Source organism: Suncus etruscus, chromosome 12 (genome assembly GCF_024139225.1).
Source record: "Suncus etruscus isolate mSunEtr1 chromosome 12, mSunEtr1.pri.cur, whole genome shotgun sequence".
NCBI classification, from domain to species: Eukaryota; Metazoa; Chordata; class Mammalia; order Eulipotyphla; family Soricidae; genus Suncus; species Suncus etruscus.
Genome location: NC_064859.1, coordinates 51,935,231 through 51,959,381, shown reverse-complemented (window position 1 = coordinate 51,959,381; position 24,151 = coordinate 51,935,231). Strand labels below are relative to the sequence as shown.

The 24,151-nt window shown below is 49.3% G+C and overlaps 1 protein-coding gene across 1 annotated transcript in view; it reads right to left on the bottom strand.

The window, feature by feature from the left end:
* Positions 1 to 2,330: 2,330 nt before the first annotated feature.
* Positions 2,331 to 24,151, bottom strand: part of TCF7L1 (transcription factor 7 like 1) — a 173,992-nt gene continuing 152,171 nt past the window's right edge. The window contains exons 4-12 of the mRNA XM_049784921.1: positions 16,987 to 17,070; positions 9,143 to 9,272; positions 8,505 to 8,607; positions 8,139 to 8,222; positions 7,694 to 7,837; positions 7,006 to 7,165; positions 6,818 to 6,925; positions 4,906 to 4,981; positions 2,331 to 2,966 (exon numbers count right to left, since the gene is read on the bottom strand). Of these exons, the coding sequence (XP_049640878.1) occupies positions 2,533 to 2,966; positions 4,906 to 4,981; positions 6,818 to 6,925; positions 7,006 to 7,165; positions 7,694 to 7,837; positions 8,139 to 8,222; positions 8,505 to 8,607; positions 9,143 to 9,272; positions 16,987 to 17,070 (1,323 nt within the window). The 3' untranslated portion in view covers positions 2,331 to 2,532. The remainder of the gene's footprint in view (positions 2,967 to 4,905; positions 4,982 to 6,817; positions 6,926 to 7,005; positions 7,166 to 7,693; positions 7,838 to 8,138; positions 8,223 to 8,504; positions 8,608 to 9,142; positions 9,273 to 16,986; positions 17,071 to 24,151) is intronic.

Genomic DNA, 24,151 nt, shown 5'->3' with positions numbered 1-24,151 from the left:
AAGGCAAATGCCGCTGTGCTATCTCTATGGGCCCGACAGTGATCTTTTTTTTTTTTTTTGGGGGGGCCACACCCTTTTGACGCTCAGGGGTTACTCCTGGCTATGCGCTCAGAAATCGCCCCCGCATTGGGGGGACCATATGGGATGCCAGGGGATCGAACCGCGGTCCAGACACCTTACCTCTAGCGCCACCTTCCCGGCCCCCCGACAGTGATCTTTTTAATTAACATTTAGGTCACATTTATAAGTCTAACATGTTTTGATGTACTTTACCACCACCCAAATGCCTGAGACCCTCCTCTGCCAAGATCCTCTTGTTACTCTGGATTCACAGCAGTATTCTTTCTACCCCCTACTAGGTATTCTAAGTTCTGTGATTCTGGCTAAGGGTTTATTGTTCTTTGGTGCTATCCATTTACTTGTTTTATTCTTCTTTTATTCATTTTTTTGGGGGGGAGTCACACCCGGCAGCACTCAGGGGTAACTCCTGGCTCTGTGCTCAGAAATCACCCCTGGCAGGCTCAGGGGACCATATGGGTTGCTGGGAATCGAGCCACCATCTGTCTTGGGTTGGCTGCCTGCAAGGCAAACCTCCTACTGCTGTGCTATCTCTCCAGCCCTGTTTTATTCTTCTATATACCACAAATTAGTGAGATCATTTGATATTTGTCTTCCTGGATTTACTTTGCTTAACATGACACTCTCCACTTCTATTAAAGTTGAAGTGAACTGCATGATTTCTTTTTTTTTTTTTTTTTTTTGCCACAATCGATAGTGCTCAGGGTTTATTACTCCTGGCTCTGTGCTCAGAGCTCACTCGAGACGGGGTTTAAGGGACCAAGGTAATTGAGCCTGTGTTAGCCACTGTAATATCTCTCAGGTCCTCGTCTTTCCTTATAGTTGCATATTACTTCATTGTGCGGTATATAGCACACTTACATATCTATACACATATGTATTACTCTATGTATTTATCTTTCATTGAAATTGGGGTTGTTTCCATATTTTGGCTGTTACATTGAACAATGTAATGAACATTGGTGTGCATATATCTTTTCCAATTAATATTTTTGTGTTTGGGGAATAGGTGCCAAGCATTTGGAATCTAGTGTTTGGAACTTTTCTTACAATATTCCCAGCAGCAGTGAATGAAGGTTTCTTTTTCACTTCATCTCTGCTGGTACACCATTTCCTTGTCTTTCTTGGCAATTTCCTAAAAATAAATGGTGAACATTTCTTCATATGCCTACTCTCTACTCATATGTCTTCCTTGTGGGAGTGTCTGCACATTGCTCCCCCTGCCCCTCATCTTTGACGCGGTTTGGAGTTGTTGAGCTTGGTGCATCCTGGTAAAGAAGGAACATGCCACTCAGAAAAGGTCTTGCAACTGCAATTTTATTTTCTTTTGTGAAAATAAACAACTGGGAGTTTAAATTGCTCCGAAAAAAAAATCCCATTAAAAACAAAAAGAAAATACACACAGAAGAACATGTGAGGTGATGGGGAGAGGACAGGGGTCTTTAGAACTTTGGCAGATTGTGCTAGCACAGACCCAGGGCAGGACCCAGGCTGGGAAGCTGGTCCCATCTGCATCTCAGGGACCACAAGGAGACTCCACTGGTAAGGGGGAGGAAGGCAAATTTCTCAAAGGAGGTGGCAGGGAACTTGACTCCCTTTAAATGTGGGCAAGATCCATTACAGAGGACCTCTTTCCCTGCTGGGGTAGGAGGAATGAAGGGAAAGGGAAAAGGGGGCCATGGACGGAAATGGGGTGCTGGTGGCGATAAATCAGGCAGAGGATGCCTCTCAAATGATGATAGCCTTACCCTGGGCAGAGAAGGAAGTGAACGAAGAACTCATGGAGTTGACTGAGCAAAAGACAAATAGTGGGGGAAAGTAAAGGCAAATGTTCCGGAAAAGGACCTGGAGCTAGAATCTGGCTATATAGACTGTAGGTCACGACCCCACTGGGGTGCCCGCGGAACTGACTGTGGATGTTCTGGAAAACTGCACCAATGAAAAGTCTGGAAGGTGGAAGGACCTAAATGATCCGAGGTGTAGCTGGTGGCCAGGCTCATCTGATTGCGCTTCTCGGGTGGTGCTTGGCATGAGTTGGCAGGAGCTGCTCTATAACAAGGGCTCACGCCAGCAGACTGTCGAGGTGCCGATGGAGTCTGGAGTCGGAAAGGGGCACAGGGAAGAGGTAGTGTGGATGGATCTGAACCCAGGTCCACCCACCACCGCACATTTGGGAGGAATAACACGCTACTGTTCGGTTCTCTTGTAAGAATTTTTTTTTTGTTTGTTTGTTTCTTTTCTTTATCTTTTTTTCCTTTTTTTTTTTGTAAAAAAAAGCCTTAAGGTCAGCTACTGGTTACATCTACAAATGGTAAAGTGCTGCTGTTACCAGTCACTTTACAGAACAGTCCAGAGTGGTCAAATATTGACCAATAAAGTTTCCTTTGTTTCCCTCTTCTTCTGTATCGTGCCTACTTGGTGCTCGCTTGCCGGCCTGCCTAGGTCGGGGGCAGCTCAGTGGGCTGACTTGGTGACCAAGGAGAGAGGCTGGGCCTGGAGGATTGGGAGAGCCTGGTGGGCATGGAGCGCGGCAGAGAAGGCCGGTGGGGAGGTCAGCAGAGCGGCGGGCATGGCCGCCAGCGGCAGAGGCCGGGAGAGGAGTGGAGCCTGGCTGCCCAGGGGGCCCGAGGAGGTGGCCGCGGCCTTGGAGGGCAGGAAGGCTGCTGAGTGCAGAGCCAGCTGGGCCCGGCTCTCGGGCTTGGTGGTCAGAGACAAGGGCTGTGCTTGCTCCGAGTGGGTGGCGGCAGGGGCCGCAGGGGACGCCAAGGCAGCAGAAGGGGTGGCTGGGGAGTCCAGCATGCTGCCATGGGAGGACGCAGGGCTGTCACAGGGCTTCTCCGGGGGCACATACTGAACACATGGCTTCTTGCTTTTCGAGGCCAGAGCACCTGGGGGAGGCAAACACAAGACCAAGGGTGAGCAGCCAGCAGTAAGTCTGAGAAGGCGCAGCTGGAAGTGACTCCCACAGATACAAAGTTGTGTTCAAAGGCTCCAAGAATGATAGCACAGAGCCCAAATTCGATCGTCTGCATCCCATAAGAATCTCTGAGTCCTCTAGGAATGATCCCTGAGCACAGAACCAGGAGTAAACCCTGAGCACCACCTGGTATGGCCACAAAGAAAGAAAAAAAGAATCCTAGTCAAGAGCAGGAGCCAGGGGGCTGGAGAGATAGTGCAGCGGTAGGGCATTTGCCTTAAAAGCTGAAGGACGGTGGTTTGAATCCCGGCATCCCATATGGTCCCCCGAGCCTGCCAGGAGCTATTTATGAATGTAGAGCCAGGAGTAAGCCCTGAGCGCTGCCAGGTGTCACCCAGAAAGAAAACAAAACAAAACGAAAAAGAGCAGGAGCCACTCAAAAGGACAAAGGCCTAGTCAGCTTCTGAAGGGAGGGAAAACAGCTGTGTCCATGGCCTAATCTTCCTGCCTAAGCCAAGGAACGGGACTCTGCACTCTGAGCAGCTCAACACATAGGCCTATGCTACTGCTGGGCAAATGTAAGAAGGAAGAAACATTCTAGAGCTCAGCAGGCAGGAGGAAAGGGGAAGAAGGGCACCTGTGTAGGTGTAAGAGACCCCCCCCCCCCCAAGAGAAGAGCTAAAGCACAGGAGAACTAAAGCACAGTTTTTCAGAACTAAGTGACCCTCAACCCTGAGCAATCTGTCTTCTGGTGTTCAAAAGATACACCCTGGAAGAAAACTGATTGGATTCCTACTTAAGGGCTGTGCCAGTCTTGGACATGCTTTCTGCCTTCCTGAGCTTTGTCAAAGAAAACTTCATCTCCTTCAGTCTTCACATTCTGCCAGGATTTCCTGACCTGCCCCTTAAGTGAAGTGTGATTACACCAAAAAGCACCTCAACCTCAAAGTCAGAGAGAGCAAATGATGGAGCGAATCCTACTTTCACATCTAAGAGAAGTGACTAAAAATAAATAAATAAACCCCAGGTTTCTTTTCTTTTCTTTTCTTTTCTTTTTTTTGGTTTTTGGGCCATACCCAGCAGTGCTCAAGGGTTACTCCTGGCTGTCTGCTCAAAAATAGCTCCTGGCAGGCACGGGGGACCATATGGGACACCGGGATTCGAACCAACCACCTTTGGTCCTGGATCGGCTGCTTACAAGGCAAACACCACTGTGCTGTCTCTCCAGGCCCAGGTTTCTTTTCTTTTCTTTTCTTTTCTTTTCTTTTCTTTTCTTTTCGTTTCGTTTCGTTTTTGGGTCACACCCGGTGGTGCTCAGGGGTTACTCCTGGCTGTCTGCTCAGAAATAGCTCCTGGCAGGCACGGGGGACCATATGGGACACCGGGATTCGAACCAACCACCTTTTGTCCTGGATCGGCTGCTTGCAAGGCAAACGCCGCTGTGCTAGCTCTCTGAGCCCAAACCCCAGGTTTCTAAGCCTGAGCTTGTTTATAAATTTCCTTTGGTCTGACACTTGTGATGAAACACAAAGTCTCACACCTGCAAGTCGAGAGCTGTATCGCTGAGCCATGCCCCAGACCAAAATGGAGTGTCTTTCTTATTCATTTATGCATTTGTTTATGGGTTTGTGCAAAACCTGTCAATGCTCAGGGGTTACTCCTGGCTCTGGATTCAGGAATTATTTCTTGGTAGTGCTTGGGCAACCATATGGGTGCCAGGTATTGAACCAAGCTGAGGGATCAGAGTCTTCTTCGCTCTCTCTGAGATTCTGAATCCAGGAAGTGTATAGTCAGTAACTTCCACCTGTGTCTACATGATTCAGCTACCCCCAAGCCAGTCCTGAAGCAGCAGGACCGGGCTTAGGCTGTGGGCAGGTATCCTGACAAGAGGCAGCTCTCCTTATACTCACTCTCTGCCTCCTGGCTTTGCTGCTGGGCTTGTGTCTGTGACAGCTGTTTTTCTCTCTTCCTCTTCTTCTTCTTTCCCTGAAAAGGAAGAGGTAACATGGGTCAGAAACCCAGGCGAGAGGAAAAATATTCAGATCCCTTCATGCTTTCTCAAGAGCCTCACGAGGAAACAAGTGAGCTTGTTCTTGGGCCTTTTCCAGAAGGTTCTTCTAATTGAGTGTCTGAAAGCCTCTTGTTCCCCTAGACTTTCTATTTCTCTCTAAAATAGTGTCACTTGATTTTTTTTCTTAATTTGGACACTGTGATTTATAAATGTCTGACTTCCAATCCCATTACTGGTGCCTTCATCCCTTCACCAATCACTTCAGGTTCCCTTTGCCCCTCTGCCTGCAATCAACCTCCGTAACAGAACATTCTTTTTTGGTTTTTGGGTCACTCCTGGCTCTAAGCTCAGAAATCGCTCCCGGCAGGCTTGGGGAACCATATGGGATGCCAGAATTTGAACCGCTGTCCTGCATGAAGGCAAACACCCTATCTCCATGCTATCTCTCTGGCCCCCAGAAACATTTTTAAGTTCATTGTATTCTAGGCCCCATCCTTATGTTGGTGACAGTGGCTTAGTTATATGCCACTGTCTTGTTATCTTGTTTCTATATCCCTCATGAGATTGAGGTCCTTGATTTTGTTTTGGTTTGTGGCCTTCCCAAGAGGTGGGCCATGGCTGAGATGCCTGCTGTCTGCAGTGTTGGGGCTGACATGTCCGACAATGCTTAGGAGCCATATGGCTCCAGGAATGATTTTTCAGCCCTGAGATTATCTTCTGAGAAGTGTCAGATCCCACGGAGAACTGGACGAAACAATGAGGCCTCAGAGAAAGAAGACACATGCTGCTGTTTGCCCAATCTGCCCCTAGGGTTTAAGCATTTGTGTCTGAAGAAGAACATCGCTAGAGGCACTGTGACAGCAGAGACATGCAGTTCTCACTGTCCGCCGATCATGGAATTAAGGCAGAGGCAGTTCATATGAGACATATCACACATTTCCTTCCTTTCCTGCCTGGCTAACCTCTCTGGTGCTACTTGGGGGACCCTGTGGTGCTGGGGATCAAGATAAGGCTTCTTCACGTGCACTATTTTCCGGCCTGGGACTGCTCTTTCTGGGGCCCTTGCTACTGTCTCCTAAGATCTTTATTTTTTAGGGCCACACTCAGTGGCACTCTGGGGTTACTCCTTGCTCTGCGCTCAGAAATTGCTCCTGGCCCACGAAGTCACAGAGAGTCTGAGCAAAGCCCCCTTTCTAGGTGCTGCCTTTTCAGAAGTGCTGAAAGTGGGGGACTCTAGGGGATGCCAAAACTCAAACCACTGCTCGTCCTGGGTCAGCTGCTTGCAAGGCAAACACACTACCACTGTGCTATCTATCTCTCTGGCCCCCTCCTAAGATTTTTTTTGGGGGGGGCACACCCGATGATGCTCAGGGGTTACTTCTAGCTATGTGCTCAGAAATCGCTCCTAGCTTGGGGGATCATATGAGACGTCAGGGGGGTCAAACCACAGTCCGTCCTAGGCTAGTGTGCGCAAGGCTTGCTTGCACCACTGCTCCAGTCCCCCCACCCCTGATTTTTAAACACCTTCCTGGGACTGGAGCAATAGCAGAGTGGGGAGAGAATTTGCTTTGCACATAAGTGACCCAGGTTCAATCCCCAGCATTCCTATGTCTCCCCAAGCACTGCCAGGAGTGATTCCTGAGTACAGAGCCAGGAATATGCTTTTTGGGTATGATCCAAAAACCAAAATAGTAATCTTTCCTTCCCTTCTCTTTTGTTCCTTCCTTCCACCTTCCCTACTTGAAATGCAGATCCCCTTGACCCTGAGTCCTCTCTGAACAGCCCACAGGGCCCTGTGGGCTTACACTTACATAGTTGTCCCGTGCTGACCAGGTCGGGTAGAGTTGTGAGTGGAGCTGTCGCTCCTTACGGGCCAGTTCATAGTACTTGGCTTGTTCTTCTCGGGACAGGTTGTGCCACTGTGGATGGAGATCAGGGGCAGAGCATGTGAGATGTGCAGGGGCGTCGGTGGGTGGCCGTTGCCCAGGGCCATGCTTACCTTCCTGCCCAGGATCTGGTTGATGGCGGCGCTCTCCTTCAGGGTACATTCAGCCACCACCTTGGCCCTCATCTCCTTCATGTACAGCATGAAGGCGTTCAGCGGCTTCTTCACGTGCGGCTTCTTCTCCTCCTCCTTCTTCACCGTGATGGGCGACTTCCTGGAGGCACAGGACTAAGGGTGAGCAAATACCCACAGGCCCTGGAGTTCTTGCTATCTGGTATCTGGTACCACCTGCTGACTGGACTGACTTCCGAAAGGCACAGGTGGAGACAACTGGGTGGCACAGGCCCAGGTGTAGAGAGGAAGAGGGTGGTCGAAGTGACCAGAGATACCAGGGGGTTCTGCCAGACAGGCAGCATGGCCCCAGTTTCCTGCCAGAAACTGCCTCTTTGCATGAGGGGTCCTGATTACTACTTCTTTGCATAGGGGAGGGGGGTCCCCATACCCCTCTGGACCCCATACCATCATCTAGGAGGGTTGATTCAGTCAGTGCCAGGGTTCATGAGGTCACCTGGAGACTGAGTACAGCCTCCTTTCTGGGCGCTGCCTTTTCAGGGGTGCTGGAAGTGGGGGAGTGAGAGAAACCACACAAACTTTCTCTCCCTGCAGTACTTGAGATCGAATCCAAGTCCTCACACCCAAAGCACAGTGCAAGGGAAGCTCTGTTGACAGAGCTGTTACTTACGCGCTCACGGCCGGGCTCAGGCTGGGGGGTGCTGGCTCCTGCTTGACAATGGGGGAGACAATGGCGGGGTGAGGGATCCCTGAAGTGGGCAGACCAGGATGGGCTGGCGCCACCATGTGTGGGGAGAAGCGACTGGAAACCAGGCTGGGGAGAGTGGAAACAGATCAGAATGAGTCACAAGGGCACCCCTATGTTTAGGGCAGATGCATGGTACAGAATCCCCTACTCCCGCCCCAGGGCCAGGCTGGGGATTCCCCAAACTCATCTCAGGCTCCAGGCTGGACTCTTGGGGTGGGGACCCTGGGGAAAGCCCTGCACTCTCTCTGCTACTCTAACCCCACCGGGAAGAGGCAGTGGATCCAAGGGGACTTCAACGAAGCTTGGGGTTTCCGGGTAGAACTGACTGGATGGGAGGAGAAAGCGCAGTTGCTCTGGCCCAACTCACCTGGACATAGAGGCGTTCATGGCAAGGGCGGGGTAGGGGTGCCGGAAGCCACCAGGAGGGAGCGAGTACACGGGCTGTCCCTGCCTGAAAAAAGTGGGTGTAAGGGGTTCTGGTTAGTGTAGAGTGAAAGAAAGGAGAGGAGAAAGGGCTGGAAGGAGAAGGAATTGCTGGGCAGCAGTGAGGCGCAGTGCCCCTAAATCTTAGGGGCTGTGAAGGCAGAGCTTGGTGGAAGGAGGAATAAAGGGAGGGAGGGAGGGAGGTAGGAAGGAAGGGAGAAAAGGAGGATGGAGGGATGAAGGAAGGAAGTATGGGTGAGAGAAGGAAGGAAGGAGGGCTGGGAAGAGAAGGAGGGTGCAGTTTTCTTACTGTGGAACCAGCCAGCCGAGGGGGTGCGGGATCTGGCCGACGGCCCCGGGAGACAGTGGGTAGTAGGGAGACAGCTCCGATGGGTGTGGGGGCCGGGGGATTCCTATTTCCAAAGACATGGGTCAGACCTGACCGGGACACCTTAATACCACCAGGGGAACCTCCCCAAGATAGTCAGAGGCTGAGGTAAGACTTTCTGGCTAGTTCTGACTCCCTTTCTCTCTAGAGAAGTGTGGAATGGGGTTGAGGGGTGATCTTTGTCCCGGAATCCTGGCTGACCCTGGGGCCACCCCAGTCTCAGGTGTGGAGATACAAATGAGTCCTCCAGGTCAGTGAATAGCAACAAGGATGATGTCTCTAAAGAGGGGCCCCCAAAACTTGGAGCCCTATACCAGGCCCTTGGACACTGTTTCCTCCTGGGGCAGAGAAGCAGGCAGGATGAGCTTAGGCAGGCCTGTTGCAGGACTGACAGGGTATGGAGGGGTTAAGTCAGTGGATAGAGAACCTCTCCCTGTTGTAGAGAGAGGCCTGGACAGGAGGGGGCGCTGGTCCCACACCACATGTCCTTCTGCCACCCCCCCCCCCCCAAATGGGGCACAGGACGGGTTCGAGGAATACCCTGTGGGACCCCAGCTCACCTGTCTTCGGGTCGATCTCAGGGGAGAGGTGTGTGGGGGAGCCAGGGGGGAAGTGGTCGTTACTGTAGGTGATGAGGGGTGTCAGCGGGTGCATGTGATGTGGGTGTTGAACAACGGGAACTTTATTTGACTAAAAGACAGACAGAAAGATTTGGTTGGTTGACCACAGAACACAGAAACTTAACTGACTTGGACCAAAGCCCGCAGTGCCAAGCAGAGAGGCCTACTCAGCTGTAGAAGCAGAGTCCAAGAAGGGCTGACACCTACTTTGTCACACTCTCCCCACAGATACTCTCCAGATACTGGTGTGAAAAGCCTCAGGCAGCTGAGTTCCAGACCGGCTGAAATGGGGGTGAATTTGATTTATTTTCTTTTCTTGGTTTTGGGGCCACACCCAAGCAGTACTCAGGGCTTACTTGAACTAGTGTCAGCCATGTGTAAGGCAAGTGACTTACCGGTTGTACTACTATTGCTCTGGTCCAGAATCATGATGAATTTTATTTTATTATTTTTGTTTGTTTTGGGGCCACATCCGGTGGTGCTCAGGATTTACTTCTGGCTCTGGACTCAGGAATTACTCCTTTTTTTTTTTTTTTTTTTTTTTTGGCCCACAACCGGCGGTGCTCATGGGTTACTCCTGGCTATCTGCTCAGAAATACCTCCTGGCAGGCACGGGGGACCATATGGAACTCCGGAATTTGAACCAACCACCTTAAGCCCTGGATCGGCTGCTTGCAAGGCAAATGCCGATGTGCTATCTCTCCTGCCCCAGAATTACTCCTTGAGAGCTCAAGGGACATATGGGATGCTCAGGATCAAACCCAGGTTGATATATGCAAGGCAAATGCTCTCTCTGTTGTACTATTTTTATTGCTTGTGAATTTAAATTATTATTGCAGTGAATTGTAAAGGCTTCCACACACCCTTGCTGAGTAAATGTTGCAAAAATAGCAGCTCTTGGGGCCGGAGTGATAGCGCAGTAGTAGGGCATTTGCCTTCCACGTAGCTGACCCAGGACGACTTTTGTTCGATCCTTAGCATCCTATATGGTCCCCCAAGTTAGGAGCCATTTCTGAGTGCATAGCCAGAAATAACCCCTGAGTGTCACCGGGTGTGGCCCAAAACCAAACCAAACCAAAAAAAAAAAAAAAAAAAAAGGCAGCTCTCATGTTCCAGTGCATGAAGTAACTAGAGGTGGGGGGACTGTCCCTACCAGGCCAAACATACCCCCATGTCCAAATTTCACAGATAAAGCCCAGGAACGAGAGACACTCTCTGACCTCACCTAATGTTCATCAAAACACCACAAGGGGCCAACCAGACTTTAATCCCTGGTAGTCAATAGGATGTAGCCCCCAAACCTAAATCAACTAGCAAAATCACCCCATAAAAAAGGGCTAGAGAGGCAGTATAGTTTAAGGAGCTTCTTGAATGCAATTGACTGCAGTTTGATCCTTCCTCACCTCAAACACCACTGAATGTGACCCCAACAAACAAAGTACACCACATAGGTCTGAGAGGCACAGGGAACAGGACAAGTGTGAGAACCCAAGTTTAATCACTGAATTTCCACCTGCACTGGTGGACTAAGTACTGACCCATCATCCACTCCCATGGACTGAGTCCTGCAGGGAACAGAGCAAACCAAATCCCAAACCCACCACCCAAGGCCAAGAGCACTAAGGCTTCATAAAAGCACTAGAAAGAACTCTAGCATATAATTTGACGCACCCTGTTTCGTGAGAGGTTGAAATCAAAATACATTTATCCACTGAGGAGTGATAAGTGGAATTAATTTTTTAATAGTCTGAACCCAATTTGAATCAACAATAAGGATAAGTATGATAAAAATTGCTATGGAGGGGGCCAGAGAGATAGCACAGTGGTAGGGCATTTGCCTTACACACAGCTGACCCAGGACAGACCTGAGTTCAATTCCCAGCATCCCAAATGGTTCCCTGAGCCTGCCAGGAGCAATTTCTGAGTGCAGAGCCAAAAGTAATCCCTGAGTGTTGCTGGATGTGACCCAACCCCCCAAAAAACAATTTGCTATAGGACATGAAATAGATGACCCAATGGCTGTAGCACATGCTTTGCACCGGGACCTGGGTTTGATCCTAGACACGGACCTTCCCCTAGCTTATGCCTGGCCAGATATGGCCTTCAACCCAAAGCTACAATTTAAGAGCACAGCAATAATCTCTATCCTTTACTTCAATATAGCAAAGATGTTACAGTGATTTCCATTGTGGGACGTGAAACTGAGTTCAGAGCCGAAGTGACAGTCCAGGGCATGGGACTGGTGATGATAGACTGATTCATTTCCTGCCAGCCTAGCACAGCTTTCACCACCAGAGCTGTCTCCATACCAACCACTCTCCCCTGGCTCCAGAACTTTAAGAAGGCCTTCAGATAGGACAGCGGGTAGGATACTTGCCCGCCTTGCATGTAGCCAACTATATGGACCCTCTACTTCTCACCAGGAGTGATCCCTAAGCAAAGAACCAGGAAGAAGACTAGATCACTTTGAAAAACTTCCATTGCTTCCCCAGGGCTCATTTCATGTTGCTTCTCAGTTGAAAACTTGTTTCCCTAATGTTCACATCCATTCCCTTTCCTTGTCTTGGAAGATACAGCCAGTAAGCCCAACTATTCTAAATTGGGACTTCGTTTGTAGTGTAAATTTTATGTCATGAGAGTAACACGTTTAACATTCAAGTGAAAGGGAAGGTTTCCTGAGGAAGGAGCACCTGCCAGCCTAAGTGCAAAAGAACAGGATCTTCGGGCAGTGGCGCTCCAGATCTGATTCTAGTATCTGGGACATTTGATAGACATACCGGAGTTCTGAACCTGGGCATATAGTGTATGTAGAAGACTGAAACCAGGACCACCTGTGTATGCAAGCCTTGCTCTCTACCACTGAGCTACATAAATCACAATGGCTTCTTACAATGGGTGACAATCATCTGACTTGCCAGCGTGAAAGTGTCTGGTTTCTGGCGCTGACCACTGGAATGTCTACTGGGAATGCTGGGAACTGAACCTGGGTGGAGTTCGTGCAAGGCAAATATCTACTACGCTATCGCTCCGGCCCAAACTACTTTATTCTTATTATTAGAATTAAGACTATTTTCTTGGGATGCACATTTGGCTATGCTCAGGAGTCTCACCTGAATCTGCACTGTGGAATGTCCACCAGGACATTTGGGAATTTAAACAGGGTTGGCCACATGCAAGGCAAGTGTCTTACCCTCTGTGTTATTGCTCTAGTCCTAACAAATATAAATTTAAAAAGCAAAGTATAGGGGCCGGAGAGATAGCATGGAGGTAAGGCGTTTGCCTTTCATGCAGGAGGTCATTGGTTCGAATCCCGGCAGCCCATATGGTCCCCTGTGCCTGCCAGGAGCAATTTCTGTGCCTGGAGCCAGGAATAACCCCTGAGCACTGCCGGGTGTGACCCAAAAACCACCAAAAAAAAAAAAAAAAAAAAAAAAAAAAGCAAAGTATAAGCATTGTCGAAGCTGTCAGTGTCCTATTCAGGAAAGAAATTTGACCAAGACACCACCCATGGAAGTTACCCTTCTACTGCAAGACATTGAGATTCATCTGACTCATGCCATGTGCAGTCTGTCCATCCACATGGTAGGCCCTGCAAGGGTAGCCAGAGATGAAAAGAATGTGGATCCCCTGGTGGTGCTGCTGAGCTCTCTGCAGCTCTTCAGAGAACACAACTCCAAGCTGTGGCATCTTATTCTAGGGGACACAGAGGAGGCCTCTGAAAACACCCCAGAAGCTTGTCTATTTCAATAAAAATACTTATCCTCATGACATTAACTTTTGGGGTCACACCCAGCTTGTGCTTGGGGGACCATGCAGGGTGTTTGGTGTGTCCAGAAATTCAGGCCAATTTATTGGCAAAGCTCAGCAAAGCTTTCTTCTCTTCTGTCTTTTATCACTTTGGTCTGTTTGAATCTCTTCTCCAGTCTTCTCCAGAAATTTTTGTTTAGTTTTTTGTTGTATTTATCTCTCTGTAAGGGGAGTTACAATGTATTCACGGACCAGAAGTAGCATGAAATGTTCATTCATTTATTTACTTTTTGTTTCTTGGGTAACACCTGGTAGAGATCAGGACTTACTCCTGGCTCTGCACTTATGGGTCACTCCATATGGGATGCTGAAGATCTAACCTGGGTTGGTCATAAGCAAGGCAAATGCTCCACTTGCTGTACTATTTAGGCCCCCAAGAGTTGTTGAAAAAAGTATTTTGGTGGCAGGGAGGAGGTGAGATTTGGGCCATATCAGATTCTCTTCTTGTGTCTGCTCCTGCCAGTGCTTCTTGGGAGTTTATGAACACCCACATATGGTACTGGGGATCAGAGTGGGGTCAGCTGCATGCATGGCAAGAATCTTAACCTTGTACTATCTCTCCAGCCTTATTTTAAAAAATTGGTAAGTATTATGGTCAATAAGGATAATGTTCTGAGGAAATACATTGGCAATTATTTAAAGCTAAAGACATAAAACATCCCTGTGACCAGATAAGTTAATGGGGTTGGAAAGCTAGTACAGTGAGTAGAGTGCTTGCCTCTCACTCAGTGACTCGGGTTGGATGCCTGGTACCCAATATGGCCTCCAATCTTGCCAGGAGTGATTCCTGAGTGTAGGTGTAAAGCCTGAGCACATTTAGATGTGGCCCCAAACCAAAACCAAACCAAAAAAAGTAAAAATAGTACAAGAAGGGACCGGAGAGATAGCATGGAGGTAAGGTGTTTGCCTTGCATGCAGAAGGTCAGTGGTTTGAATCCCAGCATCCCATATGGTCCCCCGAGTCAGCCAGGAGCGATTTCTGAACGTAGAGCCAGGAGTAATGCCTGAGCGCTGCCGGGTGTGACCCCAAAACAAAACAAAACAAAAAATACAATAAAAAAAAGTGAAGAGGGCTGGAGTGATGGCACTTTGGTAAGTTGTTTGCCTTGCATGCGGCCAATAAAGGACAGACACCGGTTCAAATCCTGGAATTCCATACGGTCCCCCAAGCCTGTCAGAAGTGACTTCTGTGCGCAGAGCCAGGAGTAACTCCTGAGTGCCGTTGGGTGTGACCCAAAAACTCAACTTTCCCCCTCCAAAAAAAGTGAAGAAAGAATTTAAATTAGAATTAGAGGCAAAACCGAATAACTGCAAACTATTCAGGAGTTTTGAAGTTCTCTGAACTTTCAATGCTTAGAATGGAGAAGAGAAATTATTTATTTTTTTGTGTTTTTTTTTGGGGGGGGCAGGGTCACACCTGGTGGCGTCAGGGGTTACTCCTGGCTCTGCACTCAGAAATTGATCCTGGCAGGCTCGGGGACCATATGGGATGCCGGTATTCGAACCACCGTCCTTCTGCATGCAAGGCAAATGCCCCATCTCCATGCTATCTCTCTGGCCCCCGCAAAATTATTTATTCATCTATTTTTTATCATTCACATATTTATTAATTCCTGAGTCTCTTCTCTGATGCTCGGGACCTTGGGTCACTACTAACAGTGTGACCTCACTGGTCGTGGACCTCACAGACACCTGTGGAGCCCAGACCTCCCCAAGCAAAGTCTGTGTCTCCCCTGCCCCGTGGGCTCTTAGAGCTTGTTTGGAAGATTCACAACAGCCCTTAGCTTCACTCTCATGGGTAGGGTTGGCGTATTTACGCGTGGCTGAGACAGGCCGGGCAGGCTGGTCAGGATTCAGGGAGTGTAGGGATGCACGCAGATCCTTCTCTTGTCCTTCTCCCAGGCAAACCTCACCAGAAAAGATGCTGCTTGTAATTCTAAATTAAAGTACATGCTCAAGTGCTCTCAGTTTTTGAGGGGAAGATAAAATGTGGGGTCCAGCGGAGGCTGAGCATCATCTGGCAGCTTTGCTGCTCCCCCACCCCCTGCAAAGCTGTGAGAAGGAGTCACCGCATTAAGCACTGAGCCAGAACATGTGTGCACCACTAAACGAGTGTCACCCTATCTCCATCCATGGCAATCTTGGGGACCAACCCAGGGAGAATCTTTGGGCCAGGCATTTGATCCCTGACACCACATAGGTTTCCCAAGCATTCCTCGGAAGTGACCCTGAGCTCAGAGCTGGGAATAGGCCCTGAGTGCTACCAGGCTGATCTCAAACTGCCCCACCGACCCACCTACATGGGGCATCATTCAACCCTGGTTATTGCAACAGGAAAACAGATGGAGAGTTCAGAGATAGTGCACAGGCAGAAAAGGCAGAGGGTACAGGAGGGCCTTGCCATTTATGTCTGGTATACCAATAGGGCAGTGCAGTGCAACAGCTGAGTAGGCAGGAGGGGGCAAGGAAGAAAAGGTCCTAACCATGGGTTTAGCTGAGGGATGACAAGCAAATTGTGGCAGGGTAGGTGCACACAGTCGCCGCCAACTAACCACTAGAGGGCACACTCAACACGCGTTCCTATCCCAGAAGTGACTGTGGAGGGTCATTCCAGGCACCTACCATGGTCCACCCTAGGCTTGTTCAAGGGGTGCTATGGTCAGGAAAGCGGTTGAATCTGCTGTCTCGATCCCTACTGGGTGAAACACCCACCTTGGTCAACCACTACTAGTCCTGCCCTGGACAAATGTCTGTGGATAACTGCGGCCCACAGGGGCACATTATGCTTAGCTAATCTGCACAACTAGAAGCAAAGCTTCTTCAATTTTTTTGTGGGGGAGAGTTGGGACCACACTCAGCAGTACTCTGGTTTACTTCTGTCAATGCCCTGGAGTTAAACCAGTTTTGCTGCATCAAGTCAAGTGCCTCAACTCTGTCACTCACTCTCTCTGACCCTAGAGCTAGAAACTAAACTTGACTGACATATGACTCCTGAATAGAAGGGACTAGTTTTAAGACAGCCCAGCATGGGCCCAAGAAATAGTACATGCTCATCGTGCATGCGACTAACCAGGGTTTGACTCCCAGCACCCCATACATTACTCTGACCTTGCCAGGAGTAATCCCTGAGCAACTCCAGGTGTGCCCCCCCCCCAAACAAACAAACAAGAGAGCTGGAGAGATGCTCAGAGGGCTGGAGCATGTGCAAAGTGTGCACAAGGGTTTGATCCCTGGCGTTGTCCATGGTTCCCTGAGCACTATCAAGTATGGCCCCCAAGCCCAATACCTAGGTCCTAGATACATAAATAAGTGAATAAAACAACCTGGAGTGGTGGAAGGGAACACACAGGTGAGGGCTGAGTCAAGTTTTCCAAAGCATCACGTGTTTAAAGACAATCTCTTGTCTGTAATAGGGCTAGGTCATGCCATATGGCTTCCTCCAGCTGTACCCCTTAATAAGTCTCAGACTCAATGCATAGGTGGCCCCAGCAGGTAGGACTGAAGGCAAAGGGTGCCCAATGCATCTAAGTTCAGGGTGGGGATACACAAGTTCTCTCCTTAGCCTTTGATTCCAGCTGGAAGCAGCCTGGAGAAGGCTGCAGACACTTTCCAGACCCACCCAGCTATGCCCCATTACAGCAACATAGGCCCAGAAACCCAGCATTCGGGGGAGCAGATCTTTCCTGTTGCATTGTGGCTGTGGGGGAGGGAGGAAACTATTTTGAGCAAACTCAAAGCTGCTGGCCCCAGTCCCCACCCCCAACCCTGGAAAGATGAGAGCCTCTGGCTCAGTCCAGGAAGGCTATAGGTGGTGTGTGCCAGCACAGAGTGGGCTATGCATGGCTCCAACTTAAGTGCTACTCCCGTTGCTAAGGTCCCAACTTGTGGTGGTCATGCCTTAGAGGCATAGTCCCAGACCCCATTGGCCAGGGGAGTCTGGGGAGGACTTGACACGGGGCAGGGAGAAACAGACTTACCAGATGTGCTGGGGACGGCGACCTGGTGTCCTTGACTGTGGCGCTGGAGGGAACATCGAGGAGGGGCCATTTCATCTGCAGGTACTGCACAGAGGACAGAGAGACAATAGCTGGTGAGAGGAGGCCTCGAGAGCGATGTTTCTAGCTAGGGCCTTAGAGGCCCCTGTGGGCCCCAGATGAAAACTGCAGAAGTAGGGCCAGGGCTAGAGAACAGGGAGCCAATTGCTAGGACAGGGGCCATGGTCAGTCACTGAGAACCACTGGTCTCAGTGCCTCGAAGAGAATGGTCTGGCCATTCCTGCCCGCACATTCTACATTTACAGCACCTACCCAACCTCCTGCAAATACTTGCTAGCTGGCAGCAGCCATCCCTTCAAGGTGGCACTACCAGCTCAAAAACTGGAAGAACCAGGCCAAGCAATATAGCACAGCAGGTAGGGCATTTATTTGCCTCGCACACGGCCAAAAGCAGGTTCAATCCCTTGCATCTCATATATACCCCGAACCCACCAGGAGTAATCCCTGTGCACTATCGGTATAGCCCAAACACAAGAACAACAAAAAAGAATGAGAAAAACCTCCCAGTGAGGGTCGAGAACTCCCCAGATAGGGTGCGTTTTAGAGTGGAGATCCCAGCAACCCTACCCCTTCCCTTCACTGCCCTCGGGGAGACTCCCACGATGACCCTTGCAGAATTGGGTGAATAAATGAACGACACCATCAGACACGTACAGGTCTATGGTGTGCAGATCCACACTCTAGGAAGAGAAACTTGCTCTCACTTCGAGATCCTCAACCTCAGAAACATGATTGAGAACTATAGCCATGGTACAAGGGGTGCACTGGTCTTGCCTGTGACTGACCTTGGTAAATCCTCAGTACCAGGTTCTTACCCAGAGCACCAGGAGTACCCCTGAGGACTGCCATTGTGGTCCAACTCCCTCCCTGACTCCTCACCCCCAAGAAGCTTTCTCCCCTGTGCTGCTGCAAGAAATCCAAACAGTAAGTTCTGAGCAGGTGTGTGTCCATGCACACGCACACACAATTTAAATGAAAACCCTCTGGGGTTGCAGAGATGCCTTGGATGTGGCATACCCTTGGATTGGCATACCAATCCAATCAGCACCACAAAAGGTCCCCTGAGCACTGCCAAGAGTGATTCCTGAGTGCAGAGGCAGAAATAAGACCCAAAATAGCCAGGCATAGAGGCTCCCCCAATAAATTAATTAATGAAAAGATCCCAGGGTCCTAGTTCAGAATCCTGTTCTCTCTATCAGGGTAGACTGCATGATCTTGACAAACTGTTATTTATTTATAATTTCTTTATTTAAGCACCACGGCTACATAAATGTTCATAGTTGAATTTCAGTCATAGAATGTACACCACCATTTACCAGTGTAACTTTCCCACCACCAATGTTCCCCATTTTTCTCCTCCCCCACCCACTGCCTGTCTTCTGGACAGGCATTTACTTCTATAATTGTCATGGTAGTTGTCAGTGCAGTTAGTACTTCAACTGTGCTCAGCACTCTTTGTGGAAAGCTTCATATCATGGGCTGGACTTTCTGGCCCTCATCACTATTGTCTCTGGATACTATATTGTCTTTTATTTATTTTTGGTGACATGTCACACTCGGTGACATGCAGGGGTTACTCCTGGCTATGCACTCAGAAATCGCTCCTGGCTTTGGGACCATATGGGACATCAGGGGATTGAACTGTGGTCCGTCCTTGGCTAGCGTGAGCAAAGAATGCCTTATTGTTTGTGCCACCGTTCAGGCCCCAACCTTTTATTTTTCTTATATCAAACAGATAAGTGAGACTATTCTATATTGATCCCTCTCCCTGTCCCTCATTTCACTCAGCATAAGTCTCTATGTCCATCTATGTATAAGAAAATCTCATAACTTCATTTTCCTCATAGCTGCATAGTATTCCATTGTTTAGCCATCTGTTTGTCAGGCACCTGGGTTGTTTCCAGATTCAATACAATGGCTATTGTAAACAGTGCTGTATTGAACATAGCATTTCTGTATTGTTTTTGTGTTCCTAGGGTATATTCCTAAGATTAGTATTGTTGAATCATATGGGAGCTTAATTTCTAGTTTTTTTTTTTTTTTTTTTTTTTTGGACAAGCCTTTTTAGACTGGGGTCATACCCTGAGGTGCTGGGTTCTTTGTGGTTCTCAGGGGGTAGTGCTGGAAATTGACCTGCGATTGCATTACTCAAAGTACCTTAACCCATTTTCTCTCCCTTTCTCTGGCCCTCCACAAGCATTTTAACAACTGGATTTTCATTTTCTGTCTTGAAAGCAAGGTGGTCGTCAGAACAGTCCTTCAGGAGAGGGTAGTTAGTAGTCTTGTAAGCAAATCGCTTGTCACAGGGTGTTCACAGCACACACGCTGCAGAGCAGTGCAGCAACCTCAGCAACCTGAGATCTGTGGGGATTCAGAGCCAGAAGCCTGAGGCATGCCAGAAGTGCCCGTACAGGGTCAGGTTGTAGGACAGGAACTCTTGAGGACCTTTTGCACCTTATTAGCCACCAAGATGGTTTGAGAAGGTAAGAGCTGGGTTTTCAGAAAAGCGATCCTGGGCAAAAGTGACTGAGAAGCAATCCACCCAGAAGCAGGGAGAGGTGAGCAGCTGATAGCTGGGCAGTTGACCTGGTTGCAAAGTGGGAATTAAAAGGGATAATGATTGGGGACCTCTGATGCCCACACCTCTCTGAGTCTTGGGCCTTCAGTCCAACCCTCTGTAGGCTCCATTGTCCTGTCCTATTGACAATTCCTCAGTCTCTTTCCAGAACCCAATTTCCCAAATGATTTGATTGGTCTTCATGGGACTAACCTCACTGGCAAAACGTTAGCAAATAGAAATGTTAATAGGACACTGACTGTGCTCAGGGCTTACTCCTGCAAAGGCTCAGAATACCGTATGGGATGCTGAGGATTGAACTGGGTCAGCCGTATGCAAGGCCAGTGCCCCTACTCTCTGTATGATCATACCAAGCCCAAACTGGCAGTTTTCTTTTCTTTTCTTCCCTCCCTCCCTCCCTCCTTTCTTCTTTCTCCTTCCTTCCCTCCTTCCCTCCCTCCTTCCTTCCTTCCTTCCTTCCTTCCTTCCTTCCTTCCTTCCTTCCTTCCTTCCTTCCTTCCTTCCTTCCTTCCTTCCTGCCTGCCTGCCTGCACAGAGACATTACTCCTGGTTTTGCACTCAGAAATCACTCCTGATATGCTCAGGGGACCATATGGGATGCCGGGCATCAAACCTGGGTTGGCTGCGTGTAAGGCAAACTTCTTACCAGCTATGCTATATCGCTCTATCTCCAACCCAGCAGTTTTCAGAGTATGAACTCAATCTTCATAACAACCTGCCACTGTAAGCAGGCGAGATAGTTGCACAACTGTCACAAAGCAGACATAAGCTCTAGGAACAGGCAAACAACCTGGCCTGCCTCATGGCACGAGCTGAGTGGGACTGAGGTCTCAGAGCCCCTCACTTCTTAAACAACACAGGGGAGGCTTATTGTATGCCCACCTCCTTGGACCCCAGACCCTCGATAGCCTCAGCCTTTCTTTGCTTGGGTGAACGTTTATTCTCCTTCTCTGTCTGGTACCAACTTGGCACCAGAACCTGGAAGGAAAGAGGATGCCAGTGCAGTCCCATGAGACAGGTCAGGTCAGAGATCAATGCTCGGTGTGGATCTTCACATGCATTTTCCAGGAGCAAAGTCTGTCCATGCCTGCCCTTACGCTCACTTCATTTATACATGCACATATGTATATATTTAGTGCTCAGGAGGTATAGAAGCTCCTCTGTGATTATCAGCCAAAGGTGATAATCAGGATATGAAGATACTTAGGAGGTGGGTACCAGGGGATTGAATGGGGTTTGCTGCATTCCAGGCAAGGACCTTAACTCCAGTACTTAACTTTCTGCCACTATTTGTCCTTTAGTTTATTTCTTTAGGCCACACCTGATGGTGTTTAGGGGCCACTCTTGACTTTGCACTCAGAAATCACTTTTGGAGGTTCCCAAGAGACCATATGGGACACTGGGGATCCAATCTGGGTTGTTAGTGAGCACGGCAAGTATCCTGCCTACTGCTATCTTTCCAGCCCCATGTCTTTCAATTTTACATTTTAAAAATATTTACCTCTTTAATTTTTCTCCCCAAATTAGAGACCTTGTGTTTACACTGTTTGTGACAAGAATTCATGTGCAGTGTCCCAATACCTCCCAACTGCACCAATGCCTCAGGATCCCGCCTCCTAATCTCTCTCTCTCTCTCTCTCTCTCTCTCTCTCTCTCTCTCTCTCTCTCTCTCTCTCTCTCTCTCTCTCTCTCTCTCTCTCAGTGCTCATGGGTTACTCTTGGCTTTGCGCTCAGAAGTCACTCCTAGCAGGCTCGGGAGACCATAAGGAATGCCGAAGATTTGAACTGGTCTGTCCTGTATTGGCCTTGTGCAAGGCAAATGCCTCACTACTATGCTATCGCTCTGGCACCCTGAAGAATTTGTTTTTTATAAGTTAAACTACAATTCCACATATCAGATGCCCTAGGTCCACCCACTTTCCCGATATCAAACACACAGTAGATCCCTGAAATCACCAACACCAGCACTATGTTCTCTACTAAGACAGACACAAACTGGGGATCCAGGGAACCACCAATAACATCACCATGTTTCTTGGTTTTGGGGACTGGGCCTATTGTTTCTGCACACAGGTCCAGCCCCACACAGTAGGCCGCAGAATTCTACACAGGGGTTCTCAGCCACGGTTGGGTGCCTGTGGTCCTGAGCTTCAAACAATGTCTCATAGAATCCTTGGTCTCCACCTGTGGGACACATGCAGTCCCACCCCTGTCCATCTGTCTTCACTGAAGACATCTCCAGACTTTGCCAGATGTTTATTACAAGAACAAGCTGCCCTCAGGTCTTCAGAGAACCCCCACTCTGAGGCCTGAGGATGTGCTATTCAATACCCCAGGTTAACAGGGGTTATCAGTGAGTGCACTCACAGATGCATGCATTCTCTCTCTTCCTCCCTTCCCCCTCTCTCTAATATTGTGGTCTTAGGCCTTTTGTTTAGGATCTGACATGGTCCTGGAAATGTATTTTTGGGTGGTCTCACTAAGGCTACTCCCACCTGTTTTTAGGGGATCACTCCTGGCAATATTTGGGTCACCATGTGGTGCTGGGGATGGAAAACCTGAGTCCCAGCCTATTGAGCATCTCCTGGCCTGAATCCTGGAGATCATCCACATTTCTGTTTGTTTGTTTTTGGGTCACACCCGGCAGTGCTCAGGAGCTACTCCTGGCTCTCAGAAATCAGTCCTGGCAGGCTCGGGGGACCACATGGGATGCCGGGATTTGAACCACCATCCTTTTGTATGAAAGGCAAATGCCCTACCTCCATGCTATCTCCCCAGCCCGTGTCATCCACATTTCTATTCTGCCTAGTGTCCACTCACTGCTTTAACCAGACCAAAGGAGTGGGTAGCGGGAAGGGCTATGGTCCTGAGTGCAGCCTGGTGCCTGGCCTGCTGCACATGCTCTGGAGTGACAAGCAGAGGTGGGGAACAGGAATAAGGCAGAGATGTAGGGATGTCATCAAAGACTGTTGCCTCCTCTTTTGGCCCAGGTTGACCATTGCTTCTCGAGCACAATTCTGATTAACAGAGCCTATTTTGAAGGACAGGTGAGCATCCCAGAAGCAAGAATTAAGTCAGAAGAGCCAGCCATGTCCCTGGGAAAACCTCAGAGCTAAGAGATCCTGCCTACAAGTTACTTAGAAGCTCAGGACTGTACTCAATTCAAGGTCACGCCCAGTGGTAACAAAGCTCTTCTTGGCTTCATTCTCACGGGATCTAGGACCATGCCTAATTGGTCCTGGTGGAACATGTCTGTGAGGATTAGGTGGCGTGGCCAGGCCCATATTCTCGGCCGGAAAGACCTGTGGGCAGGCGAATGCTGCTGGTCCTCATTGCTTCACCCATCTGGCTGCAGCTGGGCCGGCTGCAGGAGCATTAAGATGAGACAGCTTTCCCCCCAGGCAGAGAAAAACAGGACTTGAGCATTCCAAGGTAGAGAGAACCCTAGCAAGAAGGCAGGTCACACCTTTGGATTCCTGGTTATCAGAATTTCCAAACAGAGAACAAATAAAGGGATTTTTTTTTTTTTTTGGCAGAGGGTAGAGTGGGGTGGGGGAGGTTGGGTCACACCCAGTGGCACTCAGGAATTGCTCGTGGCAGGCTCAGGGAACCTGAACATATGGGATGTCGGGGATCAAACCCAGGTAGGTCCCGGGTTGGCTACATACAAGGTAAACGCCCTACCAGCTGTACTATTACTCTGGCCTAAACAATGTGGACTTTGATGACAAGTATGACACCCTGGATAGTGGCTTCCCAAAACAACCTGAATCTGGAAATGCATTGGGGGCACCAAGGTTCTGGGAAAACATCTCGGGGGAATTTTGTGATAGCTCCTAATTAAGGAGGGTGAGTCGATGTTTAGAGCCTATCTTTACCTTTTTTTTTTTTTAATGGAAAGACAGCGCTCAGGAAGCTCCAGGGCTCCTAGGCTGTCAATTCAATGATGGGCCCAGGATCTGGTTGGAAATCACCGCCGGTCAGGCATATAGTGGGCCTGACCCACTGACCAGCTCCCGGCTCCTGTAAACTGGGTTTATTTAGTTTTGAAAGGATGATTTTGGTTTTCAATTGTTCTTGTTCAGCCCTCCTGTCAGATCCTGGGGGATTCTGTTCAAACAATTCTCTGGCTTCTCAGATCTGATAGCCCAGGAGGGCAGCACCCCAGGCCCATCCTGTCCGTCCTGTCCGCTCAGGGCAGCCTGCCCGCTCTTGCCTGTTCTTGTCCCAGGTGGAATGCGGCCTGGAGCCCTTCAGTGCCCACTGCTACATTCCTCGGGAAGAGCCAGCGGGCTTTTCGGTCCTGTGACGCCTTTATCAAGGGCTGCTATCAGTGCTGCCCATTTTGTTATTTAGAAGGGGTGCCTGGCTGCTTTGCTTTTTCTTTGTCCGCTTCTTGTTCTCTCTGCAGAGCCATCCTGGGGGTGATGCTGTGTTTGGGTGCCTCTCAGGAAGAGCCCCCAACCCGTTTGCAGGGAGCCTCAGCCCAGAGCCTGAGCCCCTTTTCCT